General features: G+C 41.7%; 1 protein-coding gene across 2 annotated transcripts in view; it reads left to right on the forward strand.

The window, feature by feature from the left end:
- The window catches only part of SH3GL3 (SH3 domain containing GRB2 like 3, endophilin A3), an 87,927-nt gene that overhangs the window by 39,486 nt on the left and 30,473 nt on the right, over positions 1–17,968 (forward strand). For both annotated transcript variants that reach the window (XM_075006732.1, XM_075006733.1), the window contains exon 2: positions 17,584–17,652. In XM_075006732.1, the coding sequence (XP_074862833.1) occupies positions 17,584–17,652 (69 nt within the window). The remainder of the gene's footprint in view (positions 1–17,583; positions 17,653–17,968) is intronic.

Here is a 17,968-nt window from a genome sequence, read left to right on the forward strand (position 1 = left end):
ACTTTGAAAAATATCTAGTTGATCAAGCTCTACTAATATGACAAAGAATGCTAATGATTGTGAAGCATTAGGTCAGGAAGAATGGAATATTCCTAAAAGAAACGAGTCCTTTATAGAAAGAAAATAATTGCTATAGGAGTCCTGCAGCAGCAACAACAATAATAATAATAATAATAATAATAATGAGTTAATAGTAAATCATGTTAATTGTTTGTTTTATCTGTGCCATTTTTTTCCAAGGAGAAATTTACATTAGTTTGTATGTATATGTGCAACATTCTATTCTGTTCTATATAGTGTTTTAGCCTGCACTCATCACTGTACTACCTGGTTTGCTTTACAGCATACTATCCAATTACAATTATTGTTTTATTGCTGTAGCTTGGAAGAGCCTCAGTCACAGACCAGGACCACATTATGATAGGTGCAATAAACATTTCACAAAGGAAAGAATTTATATCAACCTACATACTGGCTATGTCTGTAGTTGCATTTCTCTTTCAAAAGAGGCATGCAAATGAAGGAAATCAGGAAAAAAAGTTAGGAATAAGCGTTCTTTTGAAAACGGGGTTTATTTTTGAAAGAGCCGCGTCTACACTGCTTTTTTTCCTTTCGAAAGAATCTTTTGAAAAGAGATTATGCAAATGAAGTGTGAGATATGTGAATCAGTGCTTCATTTGCATTCCTCTTTTGAAAGAGGAATGCAAGCGTAGCTGTAGCCACTGTGGTGGTGGTTTTCAATGTGAGATTTATCCTGCTGGGAAAAAAAGGTACATGTTGTTCTTTGGTCTTTCTTCAAATATCCTTAGTATTTTGAATATATGTTAGACACTCTTTTGTAGGCCTCCACACATGACATAGTTCACAAATGAAATAGTGGGTACATATATACCCATTTGTTCATATATCTTTGTGGTCAAGTGTTTGTTTGGTGTGACTAGATATCTCTGGAGTGGTTTTCTTCACAGTACAGTAAACTCTTTTGTGTCCGGCAGCCCGAGGACCAGAAGGTTGCCAGATATTCAAGTATTCTGGGTAACAGAGAGGTAAACCTCGTAATGCATAACACTGAAGAAAAGCAAGATTAGATATAAAGAAGCAAGCAAAAATGTATGCAGAGTACTTTATTTACCAACAACAGTGGTATTGTACACTGTAAACATTGTATTTGCTGTATTTATTTGTTTTTACTTTGATTATACTGTACTTATGGAAAATATAACTAAAATTTTACTTTTTGTTAAAATGCCAGTTATTTGAGAGTTCTGCATAACAGAATGCTGGATATGAAAGAGTTTACTGTAGTTTGGAACCAGGCAGAGAGATGGTTGTTAAAACTGCCTATAGCGGGCAGCACAAATGGGTTTCTCATTTACTGTCATTCATCCAGATGGAATGGTGGGGTGTATGTGTGTGTGTGAATAAGATTATTGAAATGGAGGGGTCTTTAAAGGTCTCTTGATGGAGTGTGGCTGTAGCTATATTGATAAAGTTTTGCTTTTACCAGGATAGTTTATTTTGTTCAGGGCTAATGAACTGAGCTGTACCTGTGGAAGCACAGCATAGCTGGTTTAAAATTATCCTTCATATGGTCTTAGCATGCAACTCACGCACAATGTATTTTCCACTGTGATGTCCTTACAACTCTTCTTCCTGTTACTTGTCATTTAGTTTGATTCCACAGCTGCACTTTACAGAGGAACATTGAGTTCAAAGGTTATTCTCTGAATTATTCCAGTATCTCAATATTGTATTGCTTTAAAAGTGACCTTTTCCTAATTACAGTTGTTTTGCGATTCCCCACACTCCTCAGGTTTTTTAAAATAAATTTTCTGTTTTGCTCTCTGAAGTAATGATAGGAACACATCTCAAGTTATTCTCTGGATTCCATTCAAGAATAGCCTGCCTTTTGCGCTAGGTGTAGAAAGCTTGTATTCACTTCGTGGCTTCATTCATTATTTAACTGTGGTTAACAGATGACTTGGTTAATGTTTCAATTAGTCACTTTTAAAATGATTGTTAATTTTAGGTGGACATATCTGCAAAGTGTTAAGATAGACAAGGAACACTGATGTTTTGATACTTCTCCCATGCAAACTTTGCAGTTTCAGTTTTCAAAGGTACAAAACTGGCAAATGTTTTTAAAAAAATTAACAAAAATTCTATGGCTCCTAAGTAATTGCATACTTTCTAAGGACAAGTGACCTGTTATAGCTGCTTACTTTTTCTTCTCCTCCTTCTCTTTAGGTTATTTTTGTTGTTCTCATTTTTATGCCATAGTTATGACTTATTTGACTATTGTGTACTTGTAATTTCTGGTTTCACCTCAATGCTATTTATACACAGAGTCAGGTTTCTTGCCCAGTATTTTTCATAGGCGTTGCATACCTAGTTTCCCCTGCTATGTGTTGCAACTGAGCTCCTAGGACAAAACATAAATTTCAGATACATTTTGTAAGTTTCACTTGAGGATGTCATGTTTCATTGTAATTAGTCACAGATAAGGGATGCATTTCCGAAGACCACAGCCATGAGAGCTAGAAGGAATAACAAACTAAAGAAAGTTTTCAAATATTTAGAAAATGGAACTAGTTGAAAGTCTGAAATTATTCAGAGTCTGTGATTATATAGGTCAGCACTCTAAACCAATGAAGATCTCAGATGTTAGTAAAGGTATCATCATTCCAAAACTGAAAATCCAGATGACAGAGGAAACAGCTGGTCAAATTAACTTAATCATAGAAAACAAGTATTACATCATTATTCAATTTCAGCTTTTCAACAGACTGCACTTTGCATACACAGTGTGTGTTTTAATTTTGGTTCCTGATTTAAAATCTGGAATTCTTGTAATTAATTTTGTGACTGTCAGTTATTACACTGTCACTACTTTTTTTTTAACTAACATATAAACTACAATTTACTTACACTTCATAAAAGTACTTTAATAGAATAGCTTATGAGAGGTGATATGGGACACTGGGAGTCAGGATTCTTGTGTTCTAATTCCAGATCTGCTTTTTATTGGCAGATCAGCTGAACCAGTGATAGGCAATTTAGGCTAATGAGAGGGCTGCATGAATGGCCTTGCAGAGGTATTGGCCAGGGGAATGCACCCCCTCTGGGGTGTAGCAAGCCACAGCACCTCTCCAAAGTCTAGGCACTGCCTGATCCTGGGCAGACAGCAGTCTCTGTGGGGTTCAGTCCCCTTTAACAGGGCTGCATGCAGGTAGTGTGTGTGCCCAGGCCCTGGACAGGGCTAGCTGCAGTCCAAACAAGCAGTCAGTGCATAAGCCCCACCCAGCCCATAAGTATGGGTGGAGCCACAATCATTTATTCAGGCTTAGCCCCTGCAGTAGGGTGGAGCAGGCCATGTCGTCCACAAGTCTTGACCCTGAGGCAGGGCAAGACAGCAGTCAAGAAAGTGCAGCACAGAGTTGCTAGGCTGAGCCCACCAGCAGTATGTAAGCCCTGGGATGGGGCAGGGCAGCAGGGTAAGGCTCAGCGCCTTGTTAGCAGGACTGATTAGCCCAATAGTACATCGGGGTTGGCCCTAGCACAGGGTAAGGTAACCATCACACAAGCAAAGCAGTGTGAGTTAGGAGAGGCAAGGGGAATAGGGTTAGGGGAGCACAGGCCCACCCACTCCACTCCACTGCACCCTGGCCCGGAACAGCTTCCACCGGGAGCTGGTCAGTGGGGATCCATATCCTTGGGGTAATGGACTGGAGACAGGACCATAGGCTTGGGCAGGTCTAAGGGCTCAGTGGTGATGGCAGTGGTTAGGCTCCCAGGCTCAGGCCAGTCCTAGTCCTTGGGGTAACTGGTAGTGGGGAGACTCACCAGCACAGGCAGGTCTGGGCCCTTGGGGTAGCCAGCAGTGGCTAGGCTCATTGGCTTGGTTTGGACCTCGGCATATGGGGCACACCATCAGCCAGAGAGCCCAGGTAGGTCCAGGAACTCCAGGTACCTGGCCAAAGGCAGGCTTGGTTGTGGCACTGTGCTTTGGTCTGGGCTGCTGGCCAATTGGTCTGGCTGGTGCAGGCCTTTTGGCCTCTGCTTGCAGGAGCCCGGCCAGAAGCCTCCACTCAGCTCAGAGGCTGGCCTTTTAATAAGCCCTGGGCCCCGCCTCTGGCACTTCTGGTCTGAGGTGCCACTCACTGCAGGGCAGGGCAGGGCACAGATGCTCTGAGCCCACCCACCAGGGTTTCAGAGAGGCCTCCTCTGCCTCAGAGTCAGGGTGGGGCCACTGCACCTCACTACAGAAACTCATTCATCTCAGTGGGCCACAAGTTTGTCATAACCAAGATGGTCTCCTGGGATATGGTTGTTTTGCTATCCGTGCCTATGAACCTAGAATTTGTGGTCTGTGCATCTTTTGATTGGATGCAGAGGGAGCACATGGCTCTCATAATCAATGTTGTGTGCAGTCACCTGCAGGTCACTTCATGTGCCCTTGCTTTAAGTGCATGTCACCAGTAGGAAAAATAACCATGCAGACATAAACCAGCCTAATCTGGCACCCCTGCACATGGGCAACAGTAAATAATGTCTCACAGACCACACACACAAACCCTGATGGGCTGCATGTGGCCGTTAGGCTGCAGGTTGCTACCCTATGAGCTGAACTCTTTTCACCTTGGTTTTCCTTTCTGTAAACAACTGACTTTAATACATACATTACTGAGAAACTTCAGTTAATGTTTGTAAAGTTCTTTGAGATCTTCCTTCATAAATTGTAGGTATTGTTATTCATATTCAAAATACCTTCTCTTTTATGAATACTTCCTACTCTGAAAGGAACTCAGAAGCTAAACAGGATATATCAGAAGTAGAATTTATTGCTCAGGCATAATATTCTTCTTATGATATACCCACGGTTCCAGGAATACTGTACAAATTGCCAAGCCAGTTGTACCTCCATGCATGGTGAAGATAAAATATTATGACGTGTTCAAAATTCAGTAGAATGGCATTTGAAAGGGAATACCTTAGAAGAGGAGGAGTTTGGGAATGAGGCGAAGGTCTTCATTGTGCAACCCTTACTTACATTGCCTTTGGTGGGTCTACACTTGTGGGTAAGTAATTGCCAACCGAAAGGATACTACAGACTAGATCGGGGTGGCCAACCTTTTTGCATTGGGGGCCACATGGTAATTCTTAACATGTTCCGGGTACTGAACACAAAATAGCCCCGATGCTGCCCACCCTATCTGCAGGATTAACCTGCTTTGGGGTATGAGAGTCGCACGCTGCCGCTGCTCCTCCATGGCCACCATGTCTCCCCCACCCTTCTCAACACAGCTATGCTGTTCCAGCAGGGGCAGACTTGGCTGCCCCACCCCTCCGCTTTCCTGCTCACTTCACCCACCCGCAGTGCAGGCAGCTCCCTGCTCTGCCGCACTGAAATAAGGGAACTAAATTTAATTGGTGTAACAGCCAGATCCCTCCTGATGTCCAAGTAAGTTTACTTCCATTATTTCAGCTGTGGCAGGGCAGAGTGCCACAAGTGGCTCCTTTGAAGAGCCACATACAGCTCCAGACCTGCAGGTTGCTGACCCCCTTCCCCAGCCAGATCACATCCTGCACCCCACACTCACTTTGGCTGGCTTGGGTATAATGGCACTGCTACCATGGGAAGAGGCTTCGTGGGATAGATAAACAGGCTTGTGGGATGGATTCTGGTCCATGGGCCATGAGTTGGCCACCACAGGCTAGATTATAGGGAGCTTTTAAACACATTTTACAATATATACATTGCATATAGTTTAAGCAGACACCTAGGTAATAAAACCTCCTTCAGAATAACGTAGACTAAGCTGAGGATGATTTATTTAAAAGGACTGCATCTGGATTCATCTGTGGCTTGATCATCATGTATCCACTGAAACAGTGAATTCAGGAATGGTACCTTTGAGTTGATGGCGAGAGATGCTGAGTGCTCACAAAACCTTTTCAAATCAGTCTTTGGATCAGTCTCTTTGTGTGCAGCTTCCCACAGAACATCTTGAAAGGGCATCACAGCTACAGTATATCCTCTCTCGATAATGTTCCCAGGACCAAAGCAGCAGCTTCTGTAAAAAGCTACATATGTGGAAAATACGAGAAAGAATATAGCTATGAAACAGAAGCAACGCTTTAAACATTGTTACCAAAGAAAACAAAACTCAGCGTTAATTTATTTTACAGCTATTGTATATAACATAGTGAGTCATAAATAATAATTCATTAAAAGTCATCACTGATATTCATATACTATGGTGCCATGACTAGCACAATGTGGTGTTTTTACAGCTGATTAAACCATTAACGTTGGATATTTCAATTTACTTGTGCAGTTATTGCTGTTCTGTAGTGCATTGTTTCCCAGTGAGTTCAACCATTTGGAACTTCAGAAGCACCTACAGACTCCAAATACATGGCCAGATTTTTCCAGACCTTCTGTGCATTTTTGTCCTGTCCATATTTTCAAAAGCAGGACTCAATGTTTTGGGCACATGAGAGTTATGTCAGTAGAAATAATTAAAAGGCTGCTAGGACAATTCAAAAGCAGTCAGACACTCACATCTCATGTTTCACACACCAGCTGATGTTGTTATAAAAAAAAACAACAACTCCTTATCTTTGTCAAAACTCTCTGCAGTTATATAGCCTAATACTTTATTTACAAATAACTCTCAAATGCAAAAAGAAATCTTTGGTTTTAACCAGCGCTTTTTTTTGTAAAAACATGAGGAGCTGGTACTCAACTGGCTCCCTGCCCACAAGCCAATCCCGCTGCTGAGGTGCAGGTACTTAGTACCGGCAAGAACTGGCACCAGAAAAAGCATTGCTTTTAACTATGCACTTCTACCCCTAACTTAATGTAACTAATCTAGTTCATTTCTATTCCTAGCCTAATGAGCCTCAATTCTTGAACTCCCTCCTTTAAGTTTGATGTGGCTTCTATCCTATGCCAGTAGATAAAACAAATGTCAAAGCTAGTATTTTAGCACTCAACTCTGTAACCCATAGTTCCCCAAGCTTACTGTAGTTTACTCCTGAAGAAATTCTGCACCACTCTGCATGCATAAAATTCAAGCCCACCTCTTTTTTTTTTCTCTGCAGAAAATACATTCTGTCAGAGTGATGCTGCAGTTATGCCTTTCACTCAGCAAGGGCTGCTGAGGCAGCAGAGCAGAGGTCAGGCACCCCTGGGTGGGAGCAGCCTGCTGTAGACAGGGAAGGTAAAGAAGCTGTGTTGCTCTCAGAACCCTGCCCCTGGGTCCAGTGAGGAGGCACAGAATATGAAATGAAGGGACGTCATGGGCACAGGGGACTAGCAAGGGTGAGGTCATAGACTACCCCAGAAGGGCTAATGAGGGACAGATTGGGGCAGGGGGAGGGACTGAATGGGAGTGGAGTGCAGGGCCACATGGGAATGGGGGCCGGAGTGGCTGAGTGAGGGTGCGTGGCCACAGGGTGATGGGCAGATGTGCTTGACTGAATGAGAGAGGCTAGTGATCAGGCAGTGTCTGCATGGGTGAGGCTGCCTAACTCCCTAACAATCCCCCACCCACAAATAACCATATTTCCCCTCCCAGACCCAACAGCCTTACAGATTCACTCCCAGTCTCCTTCCCAGCAATTACTTCCTTCCCACTCAGTTCCTCCAGGATCCTGACCTCCCCCAGGCCTTTGCACTGTTTCTGAAGGGGCACAAGAAATGCATTTCTATATAATGGCTTAAATGAATTATTACTCCACATTCTGCATTAATATGCCTTGTGGGGAATCGATCTGTCAATTTTTTTCCTAAATAATTTTTTTCTTGTCCGTATCATTACAGACATACTTGCTGACAGGCATTTTGAAACAAACTGCCAACATAATTGAAACTGGAATTATATTGTGTTATGACAAAAAAATGTGAAACATTTTAAAATACTGTGCGCAGAATTTTGAATTTTTAGTGTGGAATTCTCCCAGGAGTAGTAGTTACGAGAGTCATGCTGAAATGAATGGGAAGGACTGCTGAAAAATAGCACTCTGCTTAAGGAATTGAAACCAGTGGGCTGCTTGTGGGAGTAGGAGTGGAACTTACTGTGCCATTGGTTTGGAAGCAGAACTCCCCACTGATGTCATTAGGGAGTTTTGCTGAATGACAAATGTCATGGTAATGGCCCATGATTGTCTCTGGTAAAAGTTTACATAGCCAGACACGCCAAATTTGCAAAAAAGAATTTGGCTCTCTGCTCACCGTTAGTGCAATTATGCAGGCGTATACAGGCACGTATAGTGATTTTGTCAGTCCAGCATGGGGTGGTCACAAAATTTGGGCTTTCGTTCTAAAGAAAACCTAATTGTCAGTTCTGATTCTCTGCCAGGACTGTGCTCCTACAGCTCAACAGCTGTAAGATGTTCATTGATTGCCCTTGGTAGCTACTGACCTAGCATTCCAAGATCTGAACTTTGTTTCTTCTGTACTTGCATTTGTGGCTGCTTTTTTTTTTTTTTTTTTTTTTTTTTCCTTTGGTGGACTGAATCCACCATTGTTGATGCTGGCAGCTGTGGAATTGACTCTAGTTGGTCTCAGCTGATTGGCTGGCTGGACTGCCTTAGGTTTTGGATCATGCTTAGCTGTGAAAGATTTGCTCCTTGTCATAATGTCGGTTTAATAATAATGATTTATTTAGGTCCACATGCAACCTATTATCAGTAAAAATGTTTTATGCTAACAGTGGCATATCAGTAGCTCACACAATATCACTCAGCAGGAAACACACACACAGGACAGCTTTAGATCCCTGTTTCCCAGGCAAGTGGAGACCAGTCACATTGCAAACAGATTTTTCCATTGTTCCTCATCATAAGGTTCATTGTTGTAAACCAATCTTCTAGGGCTAAATTTACCTCTGACCTTTCGTGGTCTCCCTTATATTACTGTGAACTGTTCATATTAGAATTAATGAATTAAGAAGTCAAGTGTTTATACAGCATCGGCAGGCTGAACCACAGATAGGAAATAAATCCAAGCTCTCCGCTCCATTTTTTTGCTGCGTGGGGGATTCCATTTTTGTGTCACTCAGATTCAGAGTGGAGGAGACATATTTGGTATTTTGGAAAGTGAGGCCCGTTGGATTCTTTAAATAGGAGACTTAACTTCATTGGGCTTTGGATCTGGGTTTTCAGGTGGAGCCACTGAAAGGCAGCAATGAATACCTTGGGGCACAAGCTGATTCTTCATTCTCAAACAGAAATATACTATTGTTGTGGCAGCTGCCTAGTCTTTGTAGGGTCCCCCTGCAAATGCATATGCTTGAAATTTTCGTTTAATTGATAGTAGGATCAAGTCCCTTGTGGAAATCTTAGGGACTTTGGACACACAGGCTGCGTCCACACTAGAAGGTTCTTTTGAAAGGTTTTTCAAAAGAAGGGGGCTCTTTCAAAACATCCCATAGAGTGTCTCCACACAGAAAGCATTCTTTTGAAAGTAAATCGAAAGAATGCAGTGCTCGTTTCAAAAGTGCTGTTCCGCTTCCCTTTCAGGAAGAACATCTTCTTTCAAAAGAAAGTGTGTGTAGATGCGCCAAGGAGCCCTTCTTTTGAAAGAGGAGTCCTCATGGTGCCAGATTTTTAATCCCTTACCCATTACTTCGAAAGAACAGGGGCTGTGTGGATGTTCTCAATAGAAAGAACGGATTGATCTTTCAATTCGCTTATTTGCATGTGGATGCACTCTTTTGAAAGGAGTTTTTTCAGAGGAGATCTCCCAGAAGAACTTCAAAGGATCTCTGTAGTGTAGACGTAGCCATAGGGTACATTTTTGAACTTGGGCTTTCTAACCTTTAATTTGTGATACATATAAATAAAACGGAATATTCCATTATATTTAATAATTGTTTGCCTAGATCCTCATCCATCCCAATGAAAATTTACCTCTGAACGTATCATCCAAGAAGTCTACATCATTCCTTATGCTGCTTAGCATTAAAAAGGTGAAGAAGTTGTGATATAAAATGACAAGCTGATTCCTTAAAAGTTCACCAGTAAATCACTGAATGTATCAGAAATATCACTTCACATGAAAATATTTTGATTTTTTGTCTACATTATGCCTGATAATTCCATATCCCCAAAGGTACAGAGAGACATAAGTCAAAGATTTCTGAAAAAAGTGCCCACAGCTTGACACAGAATGAAATATTTGAAGAAACTTGATGGCGACACAGGATTTTTTTTTATTTTTTAACTGTTTTTCATGTGAAGAGGGTTAAGGCACCTGAATTTCAAAAATAAATTTTCACTGCTCTGAGGCACATGTTTGAAAGATGCATAGAGAAACTAGCAAATTTAGAAATAACAACATTATTTTTGTGTGTGTAAACTGTTAATTTTTACAATGGCAGACAACGTAGAACACAACATGGGAACAGGAGAAAATCAGGCTTTTGTTGTCCTAAACTGGCCACTCGAAAATAATAGAAGCTTCTGACCATAATCTTGGTAACATATGGGCTGAATTTCTACCAGTCTGGATATTCAAGGAGCAGGCAGACCCTTAGCTGGTGTGCGCAGTTATAGCTCCATTGAGGATCTGCTCCTTTGACTTGTTAATATATTCTCAGTTACAGCTCTTTAAGGCAAATTGTATTGTAGATTCAGCTGTTTGATAGGGGTTGGTCTTCTCCTTACACCATTCTAGAGTGTCTCCAGTAACAGTTGCCCTATTTTTCCAGTATATCTACTAACCTATGCGCTATACAACAGCCAGGAAAGTGGAAAAGCAAACAGTAGTACATCATAGCACAGCAGTGAGCACCGAAGGGGCAAAGCAGCATTACCAGAAGGTGTTTCGAATGCTCAGTAATTTCCATTAGCAGAATTTGAAGTTGGATGAGGGCATATCTGCAGTGCTTCTTTTTCTGCTGGTACTAGCTGGTACTGAGTTCCAGCACCTTGGCAGCCCCAGCCGCAGGATTGGCTAGAAGGAGGAGCGAGGAGGCACCTGAATACTGGCTCTTCTTTTTTTGGTTAAAAAAAAAAAAAAAGCATATCTGATCTTATAAATCATTTTTGCAAGATAAGTTTTTCTAAAATTCATATTACAGTATGTATGATGATGGAAATGGACTGCACCTGATTATTGTGAAATATAGATTATAATTCCATAGATAGGTCTGATAAAATGTTGAAAATATTATAGTTAAAAAGCAAAATGAAAGATAGGTCCTGTTGACTGCAAAGAGCTAATTAGCTGGAGATTTTATTTCAAACCATCAATGTTCACTATACTTTGGACTGATTCTGACTTCATTTAGGACATGTGTATCAGAACTCTAATGAAATTGAAAAAATTGCACTTACGTAAAACTGGTATGAGATCAGAATTGAGCCCTGTGTACCTTTCAGCTTATGGATGAGTGTTTTTCCACACAGCAAAAGCCAGAGGTTGTTGGAGGTGTGAATGCTTTAGAAGATGGACGTTTCCAAGTACTGCGTGAAGCTGTGCTACAGAAGTGTCTTGTGTATTTTCAACATGGTGTGTATGGAGTTATCTAAAGCATCACAATGTTTTGTTTCTTTTTGAATCCCATTTGATGATTTTCTCTGAATCTGTCAGTCAGGCACATTCCAGAGAGAGGCTTTTAGTTTATACTTCTGCAACATTGTGTTTAATGTTTCAATTTGAAAAAGAACGGCAGAGTCTGGGAAGCGACTGGAGCCAAGAAGGGATTATGCATATTGAAGTGCAGTATTTCTTTGTGCAGAAACTATTTCCTTGTATGCTAGAGAGAATACTGGCTCTGTTATATACTCTGACTCAGTAGCATGTAGTAGTAGGCAATTATGAATAAGAACTAACTGGAACAGTAATACAGATCATAAAAAGGGTTTTATTGCAGGAGTGTAATTGGGCTCAACATATTGTGCACAAATGCAGCCACTGATTTCAATCAAGCCCCTAATGTACGAGCCTGTGTGTTGTATCACCTAAGAGGGTTTTTGCTAACTTGGGTAATATTACAGTTTTTCACTCATTTTCTGCCTACTACATTTTCTTTTTTTTTCAGAAAAAGTTCTAAGCAGTGAACCCTTCCTCGTCTGTTCCCTTCACATAGGGGTGGAGAAATATTGTGGGAAGTGAATAAAAGCTCTAGTCACTTTACTCCCTGACCAAGCTTGAGTGGCTAGATTTGGTGCAGTGGGTTGGACAGAAGTTTGAAGGGAAGCTATTTTACTCCATTGGCAAACCATGGAGCTCTTCTTTAGCCATCAGAGTAGATTACAGCCCTATTTAGATCTGGAACTGCATTGGCTTGACAAGCAGAATGATCAGTGAAGCCATAGCTCTCAGCTCTGGCCTGCCGTTGAGGAAGAATGTGCAGGGAGGCCCTCCTGTGGACTCATGTTGTTTGTTAGGCTCCTGAATGTTGGCCTATGCCCTGTGCAGTGAAATTGCCCACCCTCTGCTGCATCTCAGCAATTGCCTCTTACAAATAATTCTAAATAGCTGCAGTCACAGGCCCAGGTGAATTGTAATAGTGAGTTCTGCACTTGACTGGGATTGGCTCATAGCAGGGGTGGTCAAACCAGGGCTTGCAATCTGCAGGCAGCTCTTTTGGCATGTAAGTGTGGCTCACAGAGCCCCACTCCCATACATTAACAGACTTGAAGTGGGGGACTTGCTATGTCTTCCTAGCAGCTGGAAGGGTTGTCCCAGGGCTGGGACTTCAGCAGGAATGCAGAAGCCCTGAGCCCCAGCAGGTGTACTCCCGCTCTCGAATTTCTGCAGATCATCAGGTGCGGCTTAGAGGGCCAGTAATTTTGGCCACTGTTGGTATATAGCCTTATAATCCCAGGGGTGCACTGTCAACTGGTTCCTGTTTAAATCCAAGTCATTATATTGACTGCCTGACAATGATGCTTGTCTTGTCACATAGTCCCATAACTAAACTCCATAGCCATTCCGTGGTACATCCATTTGCAGTAATTCATTGGGCATCCTCTGACATTTGATAGTCAGATTAGTTGTGCTGCTCTTACAACTGTTAACTTCAGCATGACCAGAGCACGTCGTGGTTGAAGAATTTTACATTTCTTAATGTGGGTAGTAAAACCGATCCAGAGCCAATGTGAAATTAATTGCAATCCTAGAATTGTATAACATATTTGATAGCACCTTCTCTCTGAGGGGCTCAAAGCAATGGATAAGGAGCATTTCTGTGAGATAATGATGTATTTAACCCCATTTTACAGCTAAAGAAACAGTAAGGCTCAGAGCAGCTGTGTAACTTTACACAGGAAATATGCAGCAGAGCCAGGAATTGCCTGACTGGTTGATGTGTGAACAGAACTTTGAAGCTGTACAGCTGGATATTTTGTTACTCTGGCTAATGCTTTTGCAACTGGAATGAGTTGTGAGCATAATGTAGGTCATTTAGATGGTTTTGTGTGACTGTGTCTGTAACTCTAATATTTAGATGTGGATGCAAATTTATATAGTTTAGACAGCAAATTTTGAATGCAAAATTGCTCCTTTATCATCTGCAAATAATAGATGTTGGATAAATCTCTCGCCAGGACCCTCTTGGATGAAGATTGTTGCAAAGAAATTATTTAATTCTTCTGCAGTGTGTTGGTTTTCCTTAATTGCACTCTGTACTCCCTGGCAGCTCAGCAGGCCTACAGATTCTCTCACAGTCAGTGACTCATTGTCCCTGCAGATTTTCCATCCTGGTATCAATGTTGTCAAACTACAACAGTCAAAAATAACGCTGAAAAACAGTTTTTGCTGGGTTTCAGAAATGGAACCTGAAAAGGTAATATGGAAGTAGAAGAATATTTGCATATGTAAAATGCATCACTCAAAGTACTCTGTGTATAGCCAATGGTGTGGAAGATATAAACTTCACAGGCCCCATGAAAACACATTATTTCATAAGAAGAGAGTCCAGCGGATGCAATAGTCCCAACAACATCAACCACCTTACAAGCCTGTAGCCCTTTATTTTATTTAAAGTAAACTTTGTATTAGGGTATATCACCCTGGCTTTGGCTCTGGTGGCTACAGTGTTCAGTTTAACAGAGTGAAAGTCACTTCTATTACTTTCTTCACGATTAAGAGTCTCTTGCAACACACAAAGACCAAAAGTAGTAACCACACATACATTCACCAATACAATAAATGTTGCTAATGCTACAATTAAAGTTATAATCACCCCAGCATACAGAAATTCTGCACAAACTGTTGCACAAGTTACAAAGACAGTTATATTTGCATCCTTGACAGTAGTGTTAGGCTCTGATGGGTCTCTTGTGGCTTGATCATCAGTAAAGGGATAGCTCCTGTTGGAGCATTTGATACAGCCTCATGTGACCTTCTTTTTAAGAAAAAAAAAAAACTAAGGAAACGCAATCTAGATAGGGTCCTATAAGGTGAATGCATAGTTGACTGGATAACCTTCTCAGAGGATATTTATTCATGTTGTTATTAGTATTTATTACCTAATAAATCAATTTGTTAATCTGTAAGGTGCTGCAGAGCTGCTTGGTTTTTTGTGAAGCTACAGACTAACACGGCTTCCCCTCTGAGACTGGTTATTAATGGTTAATGGTCATGCTGGAAGGGCATAGCAAGAGGGGCTCTTCAGAGGGTTAGTTTTAGTTCTGGTTCTGTTCAATACCTTTATCAACAATTTAGATAAGGGCATAGAGGGTGCGCTTATAAAGTTTGCAGTTAATACTGAGCTGGGAGGGGTTCCAGGTGCTTTGGAGGACAGGGTCATAATTCACAATGCTCTGGACAAACTGGAGATAAAGTTCAATGAGGACAAATGCAAAGTACTGTACGTAGGGAGGCACAGTCAGTTTCACACATACAAAATGGGAAATGACTGTGAGTACTGCAGAAAGGGATCTGGGGTCATAGTGCACCACAAGCTAAATTTGAGTTAACAGTGAGAAGCTATTGGAAAAAAAAGGCTAATGACATGATTCTGGGATGCATTAAGAGTGTTTTGTGGAAGACATGCAAAGTCATTCTGTTCTGCTCTGCTCTGCTCTGCTCTCCGTTGATTAGGCCTCGAATGGACTATTGTGTCCAGTGCTGGGCACCACATATCAAGAAAGATGTGGAGAAATTGGAGAGGGTCCAGAGAAGAGTAACAAAAACGATTAAAGGTCTAGAAGGCGTGTCCTGTGAGAGAAGGTTCAAAGGGTTGGGTTGATTTAGTTTGGAAAATTGAAGACTGAGAAGGGATCTGATAATAGTTTTCAAGCACCCAAAAGGGTGATACAAGGAAAAGGATGAAAAATTATTCTCCTTAACTTCTGAGGACAGGGCAAGGAGAAATGGGCTTAAATTGCAGGAAGGGAGGTTTAGGTTGGACATCAGAACAATATTCCCAACTGCCAGGGTGGTTAAACACTGGAATAAGCTTCTGAGGGAGGTTGTGGAATTTCCATTGCCGGAGATATAGAAGAGCAGACTGGACAGGTATCTGTTGGGGATGATCTGGATGGTACTTGGCTCTGCCAAAGAGGGCTGGGGACTGGACTTAATGACCTCTAGAACTGGACACAACCTCCAGTATTCTATGATTCTAAGATTCTGGGCATGTCCATTTTTTCCCATGGGATTCTGTCTACACCCATATTCTGTGTGTGTCCATAAAATTAGCCTCCTGCTTTTCTTTTATTGGTCTGGGTCCCCTAGAAACTTACGTGACTCCAATTTCCTGTAGGCTGGTGTGGCAGACCCAGACCAGTTGGCTTCAGGAGCTTGGGGGAAAACAAATATACTGGCCACTGGGTAAATAGTTTCTGCTACCCGAGTGACTATTTGGATGCTGGGAAGTGGGCAGACCTAAGCCCCCCCAGTGCTAAGGGTCCTCCCACTGAGACCAGGCTGCTGCAGTATAATCCACCAGGCATCTAGGGTTGTCAGGCATCTGGTGTTGAACTGGACAATCCAGTATTTTGGCTCTCTGTCCAGTTAAAAAAATCAAACAATACTGGACACGTAAATGTCAAGTAGTTTTGTGGAGGACATCTGGCAACCCTACAGGCCCCTGCAGCCAATCAAGTGTATGCCCAAAGCAAGGGAGAAAACAGATTAATCAAAGCACCTGCAGCCCATCAAGAATCTTCTGGCATTGAGTTAAAGGGCTTCCTAACAGAGCAGGTAGAGGAAACTAAGGATGAGGAGTGAGACAATGTTCTGTGGAGGAGTAAGAAGGACTAGCTCAGGTACCAGGAAGAAGGGAAGGTACTGGGAGGGGTCATTTGGTGAAGTGGCCCAGGGAAAAGCTTGCAACACTGGGGCTACGTCTATGCTAGGAGAAAACTTGGAAATGGCCATGCTAATGGCCAAATTGGAGAATACTAATGAGGCGCTGAAATGAATATTCAGCGCCTCATTAGCACGCTGCCAGCCATGGCACTTCGAAAGTGCCGCATTTCGCTCACGCACAACTTGTCTACACGGGAATCCTTTTCAAAAGGAATAAGGGGATTTCGATGTTTGCAGGGTCCTTTCAAAAAGGACCCCCATGTAGACAAGCTGCATGCAAGTGAAACGCAGCACAGCATGCTAACGAGGCACTGCATATTCATTTCAGTGCTTCATTGATATTCTCCAATTTGGCCATTAGCACGGCCATTTCGAAGTTTTCCCCTAGTGTAGACGTAGCCTGGGAGCGGAGGGAATGCTGCCTGTAAAATGACACTCAGCTAGGACAGTTTACACTAGCGGAGTATCTTCCTTTTAGTGTTTTTTCCATCCTATTACTAACACAGTGCTGACTTCTTAAATTACAAGAAGCAATGCATGACTTGTGTGATGTCTGATGGGGCTTTTTAAAGCCCCTGAGTGAACTAAAAGCACAGGTCTCTTGACAATATTTTTGAAGACCAAAAATAACACTAATGGGCTGTTGTATCCTGCATACTATAAGATTAGGTGACATTTCAGGTACCTTAAAATGTTTCAAGTTTCCTGGCTGGAATCCTGCAAGTGAAGATGTATCTGGTAGAAGCACAATTTTGAAAGCTGTGCCCTCCCCCCTTTTTTCTTTAAATAGCATAAAAGAGAGTAGATTGCACAAATATCTTATGCTGGGCTGTTGTTGATACATCTTCCATCTGATTGGAATGTCCGTGCATAGGGCCCATTAATGCTAATGGGAGTTTTACGAATGCGCTTACAGGAATTCAGGGCGAGAATCTAATCTCATTCTGAATTGCAGTAACAATTCTTGACTTGAAAGAATTACTCTGGATTTACACAAATTTAAGTGTGATCTGGCCAGTAGGCATCTATATCTGAAACCCATAGTGCGACTTCTTAGAGTGCAAATGATTCAAGCCTCAGAAATGGTGTTATTCTTCTAGATCGCATCAGTGATTTCCTAAAAACTCCTATCTGGGCATTGCTCCCCCTCCCTATAGATTATATTTTGCTTGAAGAGAAAGGAATGTTTCTCTTGTATTTGCTACAGACACTCAACTAATGTTTTCCAGTCTCTAATAAATTTCTTTGACTCGAGGGTATATAAATATAGTCTTTCATGAACTAACCATACTTTATTTTGTTTTTTGTAGTTGTTCAGTGAAAAAATTAGTGGAGCGGAAGGAACAAAACTAGACGACGAATTTCAGGAGATGGAAAGGGTAAGGAATCCAACGTGAGCTTTTCAAGATTATGCCAGTAATGAGAGAAAGTTTCATTAATTCTTTAGTGTAACAAAATATGGAATCAAAAAAAAAGTATATAAAAAAAATCCCTATTTACTATATGTTGGAGAGAATTTGTCTGTGCGTGAGGGAGTCTGTCTGTCTGTCTCTTCAAGGACTCCTCTTTAACAGTAAGAGCTGGGACCACCAAATATGGTGTGCAGCTTCCTCTTATCATAATTTAAAACAAGGAAAATATTTGCCTGAAGCTTCTCCCACCATGTGTACAGGGACACACAAAACCATATAGAAA

This window comes from Carettochelys insculpta, chromosome 12, assembly GCF_033958435.1.
Source record: "Carettochelys insculpta isolate YL-2023 chromosome 12, ASM3395843v1, whole genome shotgun sequence".
NCBI lineage: Eukaryota > Metazoa > Chordata > Testudines > Carettochelyidae > Carettochelys > Carettochelys insculpta.